This window comes from Anolis sagrei, chromosome 5 (genome assembly GCF_037176765.1).
Source record: "Anolis sagrei isolate rAnoSag1 chromosome 5, rAnoSag1.mat, whole genome shotgun sequence".
In the NCBI taxonomy this organism is placed as follows: domain Eukaryota; kingdom Metazoa; phylum Chordata; class Lepidosauria; order Squamata; family Dactyloidae; genus Anolis; species Anolis sagrei.
Genome location: NC_090025.1, coordinates 124311785 through 124331065, shown reverse-complemented (window position 1 = coordinate 124331065; position 19281 = coordinate 124311785). Strand labels below are relative to the sequence as shown.

General features: G+C 36.7%; 1 protein-coding gene across 1 annotated transcript in view; it reads left to right on the top strand.

The window, feature by feature from the left end:
• Positions 1–2900: 2900 nt before the first annotated feature.
• The window catches only part of TTLL8 (tubulin tyrosine ligase like 8), a 30950-nt gene continuing 14569 nt past the window's right edge, over positions 2901–19281 (top strand). Inside the window, exons 1-8 of the mRNA XM_060779551.2 lie at positions 2901–2976; positions 5688–5783; positions 10127–10218; positions 11704–11860; positions 14097–14164; positions 15083–15211; positions 16206–16320; positions 18932–19057. Coding sequence (XP_060635534.2) covers positions 2901–2976; positions 5688–5783; positions 10127–10218; positions 11704–11860; positions 14097–14164; positions 15083–15211; positions 16206–16320; positions 18932–19057 — 859 coding nt within the window. The remainder of the gene's footprint in view (positions 2977–5687; positions 5784–10126; positions 10219–11703; positions 11861–14096; positions 14165–15082; positions 15212–16205; positions 16321–18931; positions 19058–19281) is intronic.

The following is a 19281-nucleotide window of genomic DNA, read 5'->3' as shown; positions in this document are numbered from 1 at the left end:
ATGTGCAGTCTATTAGATGCTGTTGGACAACAACTCCAACCACCTAGCAGAATCATAGATTATGGAAGCTGCAATTTAGTAAATCTAGAAAGCTTCAGGTTTGACATTCCTTCCTAACACAGACCTAGGGCATCCTTTAATATCGTACAACGCTTACTTGGAAGATAAGAGGTTAATGAACAATTACTGTCAATGTACTTAAATATTTGAGTAAGGGACAAACATGGCTCCATTTTTGTTGCAATGACAGCAGAAATTAAAACCACATTTGAAATCTTTAGAGAATTGATGGGAAAGAATAAGGATAAATGTAAAGCCAGGGATGATTTAGACAACAGATTTCTCAAATTATAACTGGCACTTGAAATTTGACTTTCAAGGACAGGACTATTCCCAATACTGTACTATTTCAGTCACATTCTACTGAGTAGTTGAGAAATGTGGCATGCCTTCTGTTAATCAGGCATGATCAAATAGATAATCCAGTTACTTAAATGGAATTATCTTGAGCAGAATGAAATTTGAACCACATCACCCTTGGTCTTCCATCCTTCAACTCAGTTCTAACACCTAACTCATATGATGTAATAAAAATACATGTGCACATATCTGTAGGTGGATACATTCCAGGACCCTTCCACTCAGAAAAAGAAATCAGGGTATTAATAAACATAACAACAACAACAACAACATAAAATTCTAGATAAAAGCAAACAGCATATTTTCACTATACTTGGGAAGGAAGCATACCATAAATTTTACTAACAAACCTAGAGGGGCCCAAAAACACTTCTGCAAAGTTGGGTAAACAAAAAAGGTATCCTTGTGGAAGAACAAGCAGGTTTTAGACAAAACAGATTTACCATCATTAACTGTTTTATTCTGAATCACTTGATTGCTAAATACGCCTGTAAGAGGATACACTTGTATGTTGTTTTATTAACTTATCTGCAGCATTGATACAATGAACAGATAATTATTATGGAATAAGTTGTTTGCCCTTAAAATTGAACCTAGACTGCTGCTACTGATCAAAGCTTTATATATCAACAGCTGTTTGAGAGTAAGGTTTGGGGTAAATGGAGCTATGACAAACAAATAGGATCAATACATATAAAGGGGTATGGCAAGGGTGCATTTTAGCACCAATATTATCTCTATATCAATGATCTGCTTGGAGTAATGAAGGACCCTGTAGTTCATATACCTAAAGTCCTAAACACATACTGTAACACTTTGTTAGATGCTGATGATATGACATTACTATCACATTTGCAAGTTGGACTTTAAGTTGTTAAGAAGACTCAGCTCCTATTACCAGGATAACTCTCTTATCATCAACAAATCAAAGTAAAAAATAATGCTGTTTGGAAAAAGCCACCAGAGACACAGGTGGCAATTAGATGGTGAGGTAATAGAACAAGTAAACACCTTCCCTTATCTTGGAGTAACTTTCTCTGAGACTGGTTCTTGGATTTTTCATCATTAAAGGAGTGCACTCAGAGCAAAGGCTTGCCTGAATTTAATACAAGCTAAAAACACATAGCCACCCAGGTACCCTAATCCCGATAATTAAAGTATATAAAGCTAAGATTACAACTATGCTTTTATATGCAGCAGAAATATGGGGTTTAGGGTCCATCTCAGTAATAGAACAAGCTCAGTCTCAGCACTTAAGAAGCATACTGGGAATAGATAAAAGAACCTCAGCTGTTGCAGTGAGAGCTGAACTGGAAATGCTAAAAATCCATGCTAACCCCCCCCCCCCCACTTCTACAGGGAGGGAAATACTTTTAGAACATAAATAAATGAAAACGTGGATATCAAATCCATATATAAGGTAGTCAGACTGTATTGAACATAATACCATGAGTGCTTTTCTCTTAAAAAAGGAATCTATACAATTTCTTAAATCCCTCTTTCAGTGTTGGTATCAGTACATTAAAAAGAACAGACTCTTAAATAATAGCACCATTGCACTAGGAACCTGTTTTACTCATGTATATTTAGAAATGTTTTATCTGGCTGAATTTATACTAGTTCAAACTGCATTATATGGCAGTATAGACTAAGCTGCCATTTCACTTGTTTCTACTTTTACTTGGGATGAAGTCAGTTGAACACATAAAAGATACTGTAAAGTAAATATATCTAGGATCAGGTTTCACAGTAAAGTATTATTCAGTAGGAAGGATGCCTTCTGTCACTAGGAGAAGACAGCATATGCATTTTGCTGTAAAAATAACAAATCATACTTATTTTAATTGAATGAATTTCCCTAGTAGTTTTAGATAGGGAGCTATCAATTTGCACATGAATATGCAAAAGTTGTTTCTGCTGTGTGCCTTTGATTTAGTTTCCAATGTATGACAATGTTATAGGGTTTTCTAAGACTCATCTGGGCCCCTTCTACACTGCCCATATAATCCAGATTATCAAAGCAGATAATCCAGATCATCTGCTTTGAACTGGATTATATGAGTCTACACTGACAGATAACTCAGTTCTAAGCAGATATTCTGGATTTTATATGACAGTGTAGAAGGGGCCCCAGAGTCACCTAAGTAGATTTTAATGGCAGCAGATTGGAATCCTGGTTTCCAGTCATAGTCGAATGCTTAAACCACAACTAATTCAAACAGGCATTGAAGGCTTCCTTCAGTGAAAAACACATAAAACACCCCTTTCTCTCCACAATTATCTTCCTTCCTCTCTCCCCATTCCCTTCCCCCTCCATATTTTCAAAGATCAATACCCGAAGAACTATAACAACCTCAATCTAAAGTTGCATTTTCATATTTAAATTGCATTTGTATGTCTTTTGGTAGATGCAGAGTTTCAGTTGTGTGATGTGCTTAATTTGCAGGATTACTGCAAAGCAGTGAAGCAACAATGACAGGATGAACCTGCTTCATGCAGAAAGAAAACCATTCCTCGCGCCTATAAATGAAGAAACAAAGCACGAAGGAGACAATTGTCAGTGTTTGGAAGTCATGACACTTCTGCAGGGGGAGGAGAAGGGTTTAATATGACTGGAAAAATATAATTTAGTATACAAGCAATAAATGGGTTACAAGAATTCTTACTCAGAAAGGGAATCAATGGAGGAGAAATGCTCCTCATAACTGTTGCTCCAAAAGGAAAATCTTCCAGTACAGTGGTTCTCAATCTGTGGGTCCCCAGATGTTTTGGCCTACAACTCCCAGAAATCCCAGTCAGTTTACCAACTGTTAGGATTTCTGGATGTTAAAGGCCAAAATATCTGGGGACTCACAAGTTGAGAACCACTGCTCTACTAGATTTCATGATCATGCTGCTTCATTAAGGAGACAATTCATAGGCACATCTTAAACCATGATTTGACTTAGTTTCTATTGCCAGTTATCCAAATTGTTTGGAACCTGCAGTATTTTGGATGTCAGATTTTGGAATATCTGTATTTGCACATAAATATATTTACTTATTTTATGTATTTATTAGGATGGTGCAAAAAAGTTGTTTGTATTTTGTAAGATCTGTACAGATGAAGCAACATTAAGAGATGCGAAAAGTGCCCATACAAAAAAAAATCTAAGAAAAAAAAATCACCCATGACTTTTGTGACAGTTCAATAAACTCCTTAAGTCAGTTTCATTTTCAACATAAGCAGCAAACTGTACCAGTGGTGCGATGCCAAACAGGTAATTCCTCTTTAAATTAAGGAGAGCCAGGTTGCCTGTTGCCAGTGGGAGGGCAAGCTAGCTGGAAGAGGAACTGAGAATTCTAGGAAATGTAGTATGGAAAAGTGAGGACCCCTGTGACAGAGAATTCAAAAGGCCCCTTGTTAAACTACATTTCCCAGATTGCTGCTCATACCAGAAAGCCCCAATGAGGTAGGGGAGAGCTATTGTCCATTCATAGCAACAGCCAGAGTTCCAATAAATTATGAATCTATAAAGAAGAAATCCCTAAACTCAAGTTTTATGGCAATAGTTCTCAACCTGTGGGTCCTGAGATGTTTTGACCTTCCACTCCCAGAAATTTATTATTATTATTATTATTATTATTATTATTATTATTATTATTTACAGTTTTTATATTCTGCCCTTCTCACCCCGCAGGGGACTCAGTATACACATATATGGCAAACATTCAATGCCAGTTTGACAGACAACGAATACAGACAAGACACAGAGGCTATTTAACTTTTTTTCTGGCCACCAGGGGAGCTGCTGCTTTCATTGTCCATCAGCTACACCAATGAAGTTCTTCCGCATTCCACATCCCGGAGTTTTCTTTATGGCCTCATAAATTAGTTAATTTAGCCTCCCACACAAGGCGGTACCTTATTTTCCTACTTGACAGATGCAACTGTCTTTCGGGTTGCAAAGGTCGACAACAGGCTACGCAATGGCTGGACACCCACTCCAGCCCGGGCTGGCTTCAAACTCATGACCTTTTGGTCAGAGTGATCTTAATGCAGCTGACACTCAGCCAGCTGCGCTACAATCCCGGTAAACTGGCTGGGATTTCTGGGAGTTGTAGGCCAAACACTGTTCTATGGTATGTGTTGTGTGTATGTAAAGACATTCAAGGAGATAGCTGTGGCTTTTTAAAAAAGTTTTCTTAAAACTTTAAAATTTCCCCCCAAATCAGTAGGTATTCTAATCTTTTTGATACTTTGGGGGAATAATGACCTGGTTATCTTGTGTTATTGTAGACAAAATCAAGGAGATAGCTCTTGAAGTTGTAAAAAATGTTTATTAAAAACTTCTAAAATTCCCCAAAGGATGAGTGAAATGTTCTGAAACTTGGGGAGGGGCAGTAACAGTGGTAACAGTGTTCTACAATTGTGGCAAGTTTCATTCCAATAGCTCTAACAACGAGGGAGAAAGGAACCCCTACATTTTCCCCATGGGCACAATTACCTTTGGATTTTGGGTGATTTGGGATTTTGGAATTCTGAAAAAGACTACATCATCCTAAACTGATATATGGTGCATCTTCGCGGTAAAATTAATGCAGCTTAAAACTGCTTTAACTGCTATGGTTCAATGCTATGGAATCATGGGAGTGGTAGTTTCCTGAAACACCAGCACTCTTTTTGTAGAGAACGCTAAAGATCTTGTAAAATGACAACTTCTGAGATTCCCCAGCATTGAACCACAGCAGTTAAAGTGATGTCAAATTGCATTAATTCTACAGTGTAGATGCACTGCTTGCTCAACATTCATTGACTAAGTACCACCTTGTTTGGGAGAAAGAAAACAGAACTCACTTCAACAAGAATGTTGCATTTGGACAAGCTAGGAGAGGTTGCGGCAATTTGCTTTTGCTGAGGCTACTGAGAAGGGCAACATTCAAAGCCGATCCTTACCTCTCCTCCACTACTTTTCCCCTTTTGAAGCCACTAATTTCAGCAGTTGAAGTAAGCTGAGGATAGAAAGGGAAAGTAGGAAAACTGAGAGAGAAACTGGGATATTTTAAAAGCAGCTGAAAAAGTGGGACAGTAGAGGATTAACATACCAAATCAGGACATTTGGAAAGCATGCTGTAGGTTGTTCTTACATTAGGAGTCATTTTTGTAGATGAGCTGCCAAGTTCAAAAGCTAATACAGCATTAAGTCACAGAAAGAAAACATCATTTTGACTCTGGTTTGAATCACTGTGGTCTGTACTGTTCAGTGTTTGTTCTTTTTTTCTGACAGGGTTGGCAAAGGGTGAACGCCCTCCTCAAAAAATCCTGAAAATCACTGAGAACAATTGCCTTCCTGCAGTTCCATGTCACCAGGGACTATTTCCAGGTATGTCGCCAGAGTCTTTGTCGTACAACTTCGAGTTTTTATTTGAAAAGCAACACAGCCCTTTGTATCCAGCTGCAGCTTGAAAATATTATAAGAAAAATCAACAAAGTAAACATTAATTTTGGCATCATATATAAGGGACAACATTTCTCTGCACCATTGTATATAATAGGACATGAGCACCCATGATTTTTGGTATCCATCGAAAGGTCCTGGAATCAAACCCCGATGGATACCAAGGGCCTACTGTATGAGGATTTGGTTTAAATGAGCCTATCTATTAGTACTTGAAATGTATTTAGAAATGGTATACGTTTTTGGGAGAAAATTGTCAGAGAAACTAAATTAAGGAAAAATAAAATGAGAGTCTGTTGATACACAGTAGTTTCCCAGAATCAAGGCTGAGGGAAACAAAATCAGGTGATGATTATTATTCATAGTGCTTGATGAAGTGTTCTGGGAGAATGTGAAATCCTGTGCCTTTTGTGCATCACTTTCGTGACATTTAAGTGGTGCTAATAAAAGGTGTTGCCCATCTAACCTTATAAATCACATGGCTACTTTGTTTTCTATTAGTATTAAATAATGTCTGGAATCCTACATTGGTGAGACATTTATGAAAATGTGCAATTATGGGTTTGTAAAGCTAGGTAATGTGTTCATAACTGTAATACAGGTTGACAGCCAATGTTTCTTAGGGCCCTTCTATGCATGCATTAAAACCTGAGAGGAAGCGGGTTAAAGGGTGTGTGTGTGTGATTAAACAACATTTAGCTAAAGTGTGGGCAGGCCCGTAGCCAGGATTTCGTTTCGGGGGGGGGGGGCTGAATTTTCTTCAGGGGGGTTTTTTGGGGGGGGGGCTGAGTTTCGGGGGGGGGGCTGAGTCTGAGTGAAAGAGGGTCTAGCCTAGCAAACCTTTTGAATCATTACCCCAATACCCCCATGCATATGGGATATATTGAATATGGTGATCAGATCATGATATGAATAAACATAACAGTTTAAATAATGGACCTTACGAAAAGTAAGGCCTTTTCGTGAACCACCATGAGAATTTCGGGGGGGGGGGGCTGAAGCCCCTCAAGCCCCCCCCCCCCCCCGGCTACATGCCTGAGTGTGGGAGAAACCAGGAGGAATCACAGGGAACCACAAGTGGAAAGCAAATACAACTCTCTCAAATTCTGTCTTTTACACTTTGCAGTGTTAAACAGAGCTTGAATTAAGAATTCGGGGAAAACAGAGACCCATGGGAAGTTTTTTTAATTTTTATTTTAAAAAATTACTCCATTATTTGCTGGACTTCATATGTGCATATGCGCATCTCTGGAGTGATTTTTTTAAAAAACAAAACAAATTCCACCAGATGTCCTCTTTTGGGGGGGGGGGGGGTGGAGGGAAAGGAAAAGAAAGGAAAAAGAAAAAAAATGGGATAATAGATTTGTTATTGGTTAGTTGCATCTTTACAAATGTCTAATATGTCACAAGGAGAAAACAAAAAGGGTGGGGGTTGTTGTGGTATGGGAATTTCATTTAGGTACCAAATGAATTCATTGTTACAACTAAATCTTTATCTCTATTTATTTATTTATTTAATATTTCATAAAATATTGAAGATTCTAACAATTTTAATTTTAACTTCATTGGTTGCATCTTCTTGTGTTTTCCACTGGTCTTCATATATTCTTTTCCAGTTCTTCTTCAATGAAAATTGATCTTAATTTTTCATAACACATTGTTTCACATTAAATCTTCCTTTAGATTATTTATTATTATTATTGTTATTACCTGCGAAGAAAATTCTACAATTTTCATTTAAATTGTTAGTAGGTTAGTATTTATATCATTTTCTCATTATCATGCTTTCTTTCTTTTTAGATTACATCAAATTTAAATAATTCTATATAACCATAACTAATGAGTTTTTATAGCTCATCTCAATCCTATTAGTTAATGTTGTTTCACAAAATTCCTTAAATTTTGGATGGGTGTTTAGTACAAAATACAAGTGTGTGTATACACACACACACACACACACACAATATTAATATTAATAATATCCACAACTTTCTATTTCTCTAATATTGGAGCGCAATTTATTTTATTAAATCTGGCCACTTAAAAAACACTTTTTGGGAAAGTTAAATATATATATATATATATACACACACACACACACACAGTGACACACACATATATACATACATACATACATACATACATAAAACATGCAATCTTTAAAATTAAACAGTCAAAATACAAGTATTTTCCCCCTATCCCACCACCTCCCCATTCTCTCCTGTAAACCTCTACCCTTGACTTCTCATTACATAATACAAAGGTACAGGAATACTATTAAATATTTATACCTCATATTAGAGAGTTTACCATCTTATACACAACCATCTGTCTAAAGTCCTCAAAGAGTATTCATTTTGTTTTCTTCATCATCCTGAATCTCATTTTATATCATTTCCCTTCCTTCATTCTCCCCCACTTAGTTTAGTTAATATAATTTCACAAATTTTTGGGTGGGTGCTTAGTACAAAATACATGTATATACAATATTAATAGTAATAATGTTTTCCATCTACAACTCCTGGGTTCAAAAACACCTCTGATTTAACCATAATCACTCAGTATAATGATATTCTTATAATCCATTAAAAAAAAACTTAGCTCCTGAAGACCAGATCTCTCATACTTCTCGTTCTCATGGTTTTTTTCCCCACTAGCTCATTCAACATTTGCCTCCAATAACTTGCTCAGTTGTTTCTCCACCTATAGTTCCTGTTTTTGATGTTCTGCAATCTCAACCCACATCTTTCTCAGATTTTGGACATTTTTATAGACACCATTCCACCCGAGTGAGGACTTTAGTAGAACTGATTGTTGTTTTAACCGTATATTATTATCTTGGGTATAGATCTTTTGATTGGGCACCATAAAGCTTTGATATCTTACCAGTTTATTTCTTCTAGCCTTACTGAATGATTCTTAAAATCATTTTGTGTGTGTGTGTGTGTGGGGGGGGGGGGAACCCCTTGGATAAAAGATATGGGATACCATTTCATATCTTTTAAGGAAATTAAGTAAAATAGCTAATGTATTTCACCTTGCATGGTCTATGAGCAAACTTCTAGTGGGTAAGAAGCTAGCAGTCTGAGACTTTGGTTTTTTTTTTAATAGTAAGGCCAACATTTCAGGGAAATAAAACTTACAGTCCACACTAATCCAATAATCCAGGGGCATATATTTACATTGTAGGAAGGGTAGTTTTCTGTCCTTGTATAGAACGATAGCTGATTCGCTGTTGTGGTGTCACATTTCGGCACAGTTGTTTCACCTTTTCTGAATAGCACTGGCCCCTTCCCTGGTCTCTCCTCTAGGTCTGCTTGGATGGAATGTAGACCATCTCTCCGTTGGCAACATTCCAAGACAAGAAGTACTCAATAAAGACTCATTCCATGAGGGCATATACTTAACAGGAAAGGAGATACTGGGAACATTTTTTCTTTAGCCAGGATGATCACCTTGTTGGTCGGTACTATTTTATGGATAACTTTCTTGAGAGAGTCAATCCTCCACATTCACTGAGGTTAGGGGTACAGGCCACGTGTGAGAGTGGGAAAATGCAAGTTAAGGACCCTCTCTTTTTTATCTGAGAGAAAACATCTCTAGGAATATCTACATCCTCCAGTATGACTCCAAATTAAACTTCCAGCAGAAGTTGACCATAGAGTTGCATTGGAGAACTTAGCAATTCCTAAAAAAGCCTTACTAATCAAATTTGCAAATAATGAAATCCATAAAAATTGAACCTGTAAATGTGAATGGTCAATTGTAACACGACGTTTGTGTATTTCTGCAAAGTTTAGCTGATGTTAAAGAGTCACTCCACTGAAATTAGTGAGACTTAATTTAATTGTGACTAACAGAAACCTTAATGATTTTTGTGAGTCTTCTCCCAATATAAATAAACCTGGATCTAAGTCAAGCTGAAATTCAGTTGCAAGTGGCCTCACAATACCAATTGGTTGCAAAATGCCGGATGATAAGAGAGTTAGAAGCAAAAATATGCAAAGGAGTACATAAATAGCCGCCACACAAGCAAGCAAATCCCAAATTGCTCCTGAAGACCAGATCTTTCAAACTTCTCTTTCTCGAGGTTTTGTTGATCCAAGCAAAATATTAATGATCTTTCTTCTTGCTTAGGTTGTAGATGCCTGTGACATACATGAACAGAAGTGCAAAATATGGTTGATATTCAATTGCTAACCATTTATGTATCATCCCTGTTTTATTTTACAGTTACTGTAACCTAACATTATTCCTTATATTTTTAGAGCTAACCCCGAGACCTGTAGATGAGTTACCTCCTCCCCCGAAAATAGATAAATACAAGCTTGCAAGATTTTTAACCGACAAGGCCATCAGGGTACATGCGATTCTCCTCCTTCTCCTTCTCCTTCTCCTTCTCCTCCTTCTCCTCCTCCTCCTTCTTGATTGCACTTTTAACTGCCATATATGACTTTAAAAATGTTTAACAAAAAAAAAAAGATAAACATGAAGCTACTAATGCTGAAATAAGAAGAATGGGACCTATGTGTAGTAGGGTATGTGTGTGCATGTGCATATGCATGTATTGTGGGAGAGAGTAGACATTCTATTAAATTGAACTGGCCCTGGAATATGACATTGATTATGTGATTTTAATTGTTGTTTTAATGTTATGTTTTAATTGGTTGGTTTAAATGTTTTTTGTTTATTCAGTATGTATGTATAAATGTGGCATTGAATTGTTTCCTTTGTAAGGCTGCCTTGAGTCCCCTTTGGGGTTGAGAAAGGCGGGATACAAGCATGGCAAATAAATAAATAAATAAATAAATAAATAAATAAATAAACATTTCTCCAGTGGTTGTGGCATCACCTTGCTTTGGAGGCCAGATTAAAGTAGATGTTGGCCTCATTTATTTGCCAAGTTAAATCCTGGCAGCTCATCCAAGTGCCTGAGGACCAGTGACTGAGGCTTATGTTTTTAATGGTTTTTGTATGGTTTTTATATTATGTGCTAAATGTTTTTAAACTTTATTTTATGTTTGTTGTGGCATTGAATTACTGCCAACTTGTAAGCTGCCTTGAGTTGCCTTCGGGCTGAGAAAGGCGGCATATAAATATGGCAAATAAATAAATAATAAATTTTGATTTTGCCTTCTTCTGTGTTTTGTTTTATTCTACCCAATTATATGGATTAATTTTAAATGATTTTAGAATTGGTTTAAGTTGCTTTTCTTGCCTATACCCTGAGGTTATAAGATAGGATTGATATACTAGATAGGTAGATAGGGAACTTTCTTCTCTTGACTTAAATTGCCTTCCTGAAGCAGTTATTAGCTTCACTGGGAAAGCGTTTCTGTCACGTGCCAGCCAAACAGGATTCAGAGGGTGGTGGGAGCCATTCATATAAGGAAGACCAAGTAGCATTTGGGGGTTTAGGATATTGAGCAAACAATTAAGAGCCATTCGCTTTCCAAAAGCAAATAATTTTTAATTATTTAATTATTTAATTATTTAATTATTTAATTTAATTATTTAATTATTTAATTTAATTATTTAATCATTTAATTTAATCATTTAATTTTATTATTTAATTAAAATATTTATTTAATAATTTATAATTTTTAATAATAATAATATTTTTTTTTCAGTTCATAGGAGCTGAAAACTTCTATAATTGCTTTTCTATCAAGACACACAGATATCTATATTTTTGTGTCCTTGAGAGATGTGGCTGTTAGGGATTGTCATGATGAATGGCTGCTGGACCTGTATGTATGTAAGACAAACACTGGCTACAAAGTAAAGATTTTTTTTTTGCACCAGTACTTTGATCCTGCAATGCATTTGGTTTGTTTTCATTTAGGACAAAAGAATTTTCACTATCTGTGGGCCTTACCCAGTAATCCGCACCGCTTTAAGGAAGAGAGGATGGGTGGAAAGAAAATATACCCATAGAAGTGACACTCAGGACCGTAAAGATGAAGGCAATGAAACAGAGCGTGACACTGTTGGCAGAGTTGGTAAGAAGAGCCCTTGAAGTGGGGTAACATTTTATGTCTCCTTTTCTTGCTTTCCCTTTACAACAGTGGTCCTCAACCTGTGGGTCCCCAGGTGTTTTGGCCGACAACTCCCAGAAATCCCAGCTGTTAGGATTTCTGGGAGTTGAAGGCCAAAATATCTGGGGACCCACAGGTCGAGAACCACTGCTTTACAAGCTCTCCTTGACTCTAATTTTAAGACAAAAAAAATAGATGTGTAGACTGAGTTAGCAGCCTGTAATGGCTATGCTTGGCTGTCACAAAAATTCTGTTAAATTTGAAAGACATTTACTTGCTTTTTGCACATTTTTTCTTTCCCCTAATAGTGTAAGAATGATCTGTCACCTTTCGGTGAGTTTCTCTTTGCTGTTACTTTAGCTACTGATATTGTGATGTCATAGAAGCCTCATATACATTCTGTCTTCTATGGAGGGGTCCTCCACAGAATGCTAACAGAGCTGCCTTAATAAAGAATATTTTCACTAAACTGGAAAAGAGCCTCATAAATGACAGGGTCTCTATACCATTAGAAGAAAGAAAGGATTTCCTCTATTTACCCAATTAATTGGTTATAGGTGTCTATCAGACATGAGTTCTGACTGCAGGCATTTCTCCACTTCTTAATATGCAATAGTCTCTAGTTCTACCTAAAACACACCCTTTAGATTGGCAAACTTCTTTTTTCATCCCCCCGGGAAAAAAAACCCTCATAGTGGTTATTCAAAGCTAGGAGAAAGCTGTTTTCTCACTTAAAGGTTTTGCTTGAACTTCTGCACTAGGACAAAAAGAAAAAAAAATGCTGTGAGAGTCATGAGGTTATTATTCCAGGGAGAATTGCAGTATATTGCAGTATACAAAGAAGGAGTACAAAAAGACTGTTTGCAAGTACCAGAAGCCAAAAAGTCTAATAAAATATATACTTATTGTATTATGAGTATTTCTTCTCATTCAATTCTAGCATCTCTCCAGTCCAAGCATAGTACCAGTATATTACTTATGCTACACCACATTGTGCTCTGACAAAAATGGCACGGGACATTTTTGTTGGTGGTCCAAATGCCTTCTGTACTTGGTTCCAAAAAATACCACAAAGGTAAAATCAATAGATTTGTTGGGACTTATGAAGCAAGTGATTGAAATTGAGGGTTTACAACTGAAGAGGTAACAAAGTCATAGACGCCTACACTGTAGGGTCTATTTAATTTTATTTATTTTGGGTATTTTTACCCTGCCCTTCTCAAGCCCTTTAGGTGGGACTCAGGGCGGCTTCCAGCCGGCACATATTCGATGCCTACAATTAAACACAATAAAATACACAAAAACTAATAATTATAAATCATTAAAACATTCAGTGAATATAATAAAATCTACTAGAAAAGAAGCCAGCCTGGTGGCCATCATCTCTCCGAGTTCTGTAATTAGTGATTCCATTCAGTTTATCATAATCCATTTCCATAGCATCTTGTCATAATTGTCTTTGTCAGTCTGCCAGATTACCCAAAGGCCTGGTCCCATATCCATGTTTTTAATTCCCTTTTGAAAGAGAGGAGGGATGACAATGATCTAGTTTCCCCGGGGACTGAATTCCACAGGCGGGGCGGGGGGGGCACCACTGAGAAGGCCCTGTCCCTCGTCCCCACCAGTCTCATTTGTGACAAGGGCGGGGTTGAGAGTAGGGCCTCTCCAGAAGATCTTAAATTCTTAGGCGGGACGTAGAAGGAGATACGTTCGGACAGGTACGCTGGGCTGGAGCTGTATAGGGTTTTATAGCACTTTGAATTGTTCTCGGAAATGGATTGGCAGCCAGTGGACCTGACATAGCAGAGGGTCTAGTCTTGTATGGATGTTTGCAATGGCATGTGATCCTGGAGCAATTAAAATGACCAGACTTGGTGTGTGAGGGTTGTCACCTTGCTAATAATGTGACTGAATTCTGATAGGAAACTTGAGTGGTTTAGGCGTGGACAGGGGTTCAGATTTAGTGATACCTGACTATTGTTTTTGATGCCCTTCAGGGACAGATATGTAATTTTTTTGGCACTTTCAGATAATTATGTCTCCACATAGGCCTGTAAATGCATCAGTATCAATTGAATCTTGTGGTGTTATTATACACACAGCTGTATTTTCAGTTCACTTTGCTAATTCCCATAATTTGAGCTGATTTAAAGCAATATATTGATTCAAGTTTTGTTCTTTTGCACATATTTTTTTAAAGAAAGCAAAACTACATTGCGGGAAGAGGATAGCCGTTTTGCAAATCCAAATGACATCCATGATATAATGGTAAGGTTGCATAGGAAATGGTTGTTTGATGTGTATTCTTATAGGTGAACAAGCTGTGTCTGGTATCATTTTAGGAATAAATCCAGCTCTCATAACATTTGTTTCAGTACCTTATTTCCTCTCATATACATTCAATAACATATGTCTAGAATATCACAGGTTTAAAGGAAAAAGTAGGGCATATTGACAACCCAGAACATGCCCCTAAGAACTTTTTCTGTAAATATTAAGTACATTAACTGATCCCCAAATATAATTGACAGTCTGAACGGCCAGAAATCTGGCAGGGAATGATATTCAAGGGCTCCATTTGGCTTAAACTTTTGTTATATATTGGAATCAACACTGCTTTCTTTCTGATTATTCAGTTTCTGTTACAGAATAAGAGTGCATCTACACTGTAAAATTAATGCACTTTGACACAATGTTTATTATAATGGTTCATGGGAGTTACAGTTTGGTGAGACACCAGCACTCTTTGACAGAGAAGGCGATAGACCTTGTAAAACTACAATTCCCATGATTCCATAAAATAGTGAAAATGCACCCTTCATCTCCAAGGCTTCAACAACCTACATTCGGTTTGGATCGCTGGAATTATTTCTTGACTGACTGGTTGTGAGAATTGCTTTTCCTTGATCACCTGCTGATTGAATTTTCTTATGCTATTAGTTCTTCCTTTTTTCTGCCGCCTTCAAGCTTAGGAAGTGTTGAAATTAATTAATTGTTTTCCATAACGACAACACCATCAAATGATCATCAACTTGCTATGTAGTTACTGAACAAGTAGGAATTCTCATAAAATGAAATGACGTCTTTTGCGTTGGCGTACATAATAGAAAATGAGCATCTAAAGGGCATTGGGTGATGCAGACAATATGTTCCAGGTGGAATTATAACATAGTATTTTTGGGCCAGTCTAGGTTGGTAAAAAATGAAGAAACCTCCTTTTATTGGACTATAAAAAAAGATGCAGTGGACTACAGTAACCTCCATTTTGATCAGATGCTGAACCATTATGCAAGAACTAGCTCCTTTACAACCAAAGTAAGTACTGTAAATAGTGGAGAGGATGACTTATTGGTGCATTGATATGCCAGCTTATCCAGTCACGTAAAGAAGACATAAAAATAAAGCTTGCACAACAATGAACTCATTTCCTCGCCAATCATTCAGTAGGTATAGTGATGTCTGACAAAAAGTAAATTTGGGGGAATTCCAAAAAAGAGGCCACAGAAGTGCTAGGTCTCAGACAGAGGTCTTTTCTTTCATCTGTTTATTGATCTATTAAACTGGTAGTTGAACCTGAAATGATCAACACACAAAATATTAATACAGTGCTATACTTTCCACCCATTTAAGAAGACCAGTTAGGAAAGTATCATCTTCAGGAGAAAATAGAATATTTGTGCTATTAACCTTAACTACTGTCACAATAATCTCAGCTCCATTTCATAAGTTTTGCTGCTCCACCAAATAACATTTTTAATGGAGTAAAATTCACCTTATTGGTCCCAGATAAGGACCACAACTTTAAATGCCAAGTTGTTGCCCTGGAAATAAAATAGTTTGGATTTCTGGTGTTGTACATATGGTGATATATAAAAACACCTTGGTTTTTCTGGAGTCTTGGTTCATCAACCAAACCATTACAAAAATATATATAAAGGTCAGTTTTCATCACCATATACCAGCAAGTGTCAGATACGCAAATATCAGATTAAGAACATCCTTATAGAAGAACAACAAGAAGAATGTGATTGAATGAGATTAAGTCTATTATAAAATTCAGACATGAAAAAGTAGGATAAAAACTTGTTAACAAATTAATTGAGTTGGAGTTGTCAGGCGGAATAACTTTTGGGGCCCAGGATATAGTCTTAAGGGCATTCAGATGGACCTCCTTAGGCATTTGAAGAGAATAATCAATCTGAAGTGAAACTTAAAGTTAATTTTCCATAACATCCCATAATTTTGTGTTTTCACTTATGTATGTGTATTTTAAAACAGCAGACCACAGGTAACACTTTTTGTTTTATAGATTGGCCTTTGTTTGCACATGAGGAATTTGCCATGGTATGCGTCAGCCAACCCAAATTCTTTCTTCCCTCGATGTTATGGCATTTGCATGGAGGATGAGAGAGAAGATTTTATTGGTGAGTTCCTTGCCATATCTTCCTTTGTTTAAACCTTGGAAAGGTTTACAATGGACCTTCTTTTCCCAACTGTAACATGGAAAGGATGGTGAAAGTAGGGAAGGTGGTTTTTTTTTTTTTGTAAGAAATTCTGTGTGTTGTATTGACAAACACCATAAGGTAATTAGGTGCTATAGGCGATCCATTTTTTATTTTGCACATGCTCACATTTAAGAGTACAACATTTCCTTTTTGGAAAATGCTTGGCAACTTTTTGGATTAGGTATATGCTTGCAAGACACATGGAAGACACATGGAAGTCTATCGATAGGGGCATATATAACATTCCATCTCAATGAGCAAAACATCTCTAAACTAACCTGGGTAATCTTACAGTCACTAGGATTAAAACTGGTGATAGTGATAGTGACAATAATAGAAATAATGTCTGACCTGTTTGGCTCACCAATTATGTCCCACATCCTAACTATCATCATAAATTAGCTCCTTGTGAGCCTTTCCAGATGACCAAAAAGTATCTGGAAGTCTCTAGTTTTGTTCCTGTACAAACCAGTTTTATTTTGGAGATCCACAAGCATGTTCTGTGACCGTTAGAAGAACTTTTTCATTTCTACTTCCCAGGTCAAGATGCAGATTCAACCGAAATCAAACAATGGAACACAACAGCTTATATTAAAATAAAATTAGCCTAATGTTTAAGTTGTTGACATTGCCAAAGCAGAAGACTAAAATGAGACCTCCATACTTTCTTGACATCTAAAGACTATAGTATTTTACTAACTCTAGGGGCTTCTGGCTCCCATGTCAATAGGTGGGAAAACTGCCCTGGATTTTACAGTAAGCCATAACGGAGCTATCCAAGGTGCTGAATCTATTCTGAAGCTATTTTTAATTCAAGTCTGGACTAAAACCCAAAGTGGCTTTACTGTCTCACTGAATTGAAGTCATTGGTCTTCACTGCCTACTTGCCAGTTGATAGGTCAATTTCTCTTATTTCATTTCAGCAATCTAGATAACATTTCAGCACAGATTAATATCAGACTGGATGAAATTATGCATTGATGTCATTAAAAAAACATGGACTCTGTATGTCTTCAGCATCTCTTTTGGAGGGCTGGAAAATTATTATTATTATTATTATTATTATTATTATTATTATTATTATTTGCTTTATTTCTATACCGCATTTTTCAGCCCAGTCAGGCGACTCAATGCGGTTCCAGAACAGGTTTTCAAGCAGTGCAGAAGGGTTGCATTGTGGTAGGGAAGGCATTCTTTTCACATTGCTGGCTGGGCTTTAGAGAGATCTTTAATTTAGACCATTACATAATTTGATTAAGGCCTCAAATATTCTATGGCATTTCTATTTTCTGGCACAAAACTCAGCTTGTGGTGAAAGAATGACTTGTGGACAGGAACGTCTTTAATTTTCTAACCAAAAAGAGAAAATGAAGTAACTATTTTTTTTCTACATCGTATTTTCACTCCCATGGCTAACTCCACCTCAAAAAGGAAGATTGTTAACTAGAACAGTGACACATAGGGGAAAAATTAACTTGATACATTGTGTTCTTGATCTAAGGGAGCCTCCATAGTCATGCCTTTATATATACCCATTTCATGGTGCATTGGGCCTCAACTGGGACCAGAGCAGCTGTGGCCCATCCAGATGTGGTTCACTGCCAATTCGCTTCACTTTCAGCTGCATGGTTTATGATCAGAGATGACTAGAATGATAGTCCAAACTTTGAATAGTCACAAGTTCATAACAAGGTTTAAGTCTAAACCCTGTAGAATTTCTTTTAGAACTTTCCACATCTTGAATAACCAAGTGAGTAACAATAGGTTTAATACATCTACCCTGAATTAATGGGCATATTGGTTTATTATTATTATTAATAATAATAATAATAATAATAATAATAATAATAATAATAATAATGTTTATTTATATCCAAGTTTATCTCTCCTGAAGGAGACTCAGTGTGGCTTAGATTAAAATTTAAGATAAACAAATATGCAAAAATTAAAATAGAAGTAAACATAACAGTATTAACATTCACAGTTAAAATGTATTAAAATATATTGAAAGCTAAAAACCACAGAACCCTCTGACCGATCTTGAGTTTACTAAATTCTTGTGCACTCACACACTATTCTAGAGCTTTGCCATTGAATATGTGCCTTTTCAAAGGAGTGGGGGGGGGGGGGACATAACAATAGTAGTACATTAGACTCTCGCTTATCCAACATAAATAGGCTGGCAGAATGTTGGATAAGCGAAAATGTTGGCTAATAAGGAGGGATTAAGGAAAAGCCTATTAAACGTCAAATTATGTTATGATTTTACAAATTAAGCACCAAAACATCATGTTTTACAACAAATCAACAGAAAAAGTAGTTCAATACATGCTAATTACTGTATTTACAAATTTAGCACCAAAATATCGTAATGTATTGAAACAGCTGTGGATCTGGGCAGGAGGCAGACTGCATTGAATAATACAGAATGTTGGATAAGAGAAGGTTGGATAAGCGAGACTCTACTGTAGTAGTAGTAGTAGTAGTAGTAGTAATGATGAGAATGATGATGATGGGGCATTTATTTCAGATGACTTCAGGAAAACAGCAGCATCCAGCATACTCAAATGGGTTGTCAATTTGCATGTTTCTGGGAACAAGTATGACTGGACATCTACTGAAAGCTCTGATAAAGAAGATGCAACTGAAGCTCAAGGTATATTTATGATTCATGAGTATTACACAAAGTTTAGCACAGCTGGTAAATCATCAGCAACTATGAACTGCTGTGAGTCACCTCTGGGCTGAGAAGTAAAGTAAATAAATAAATAATAAATATAAGATCTATCAACCAAAAGGTTGCAAGTTCAAAGCCCCAGGTTGGCTTGAGCTGCTGACCGTCAACCCTGCTCACTGTTTACCTAAGCAGTTTGAAAGCAG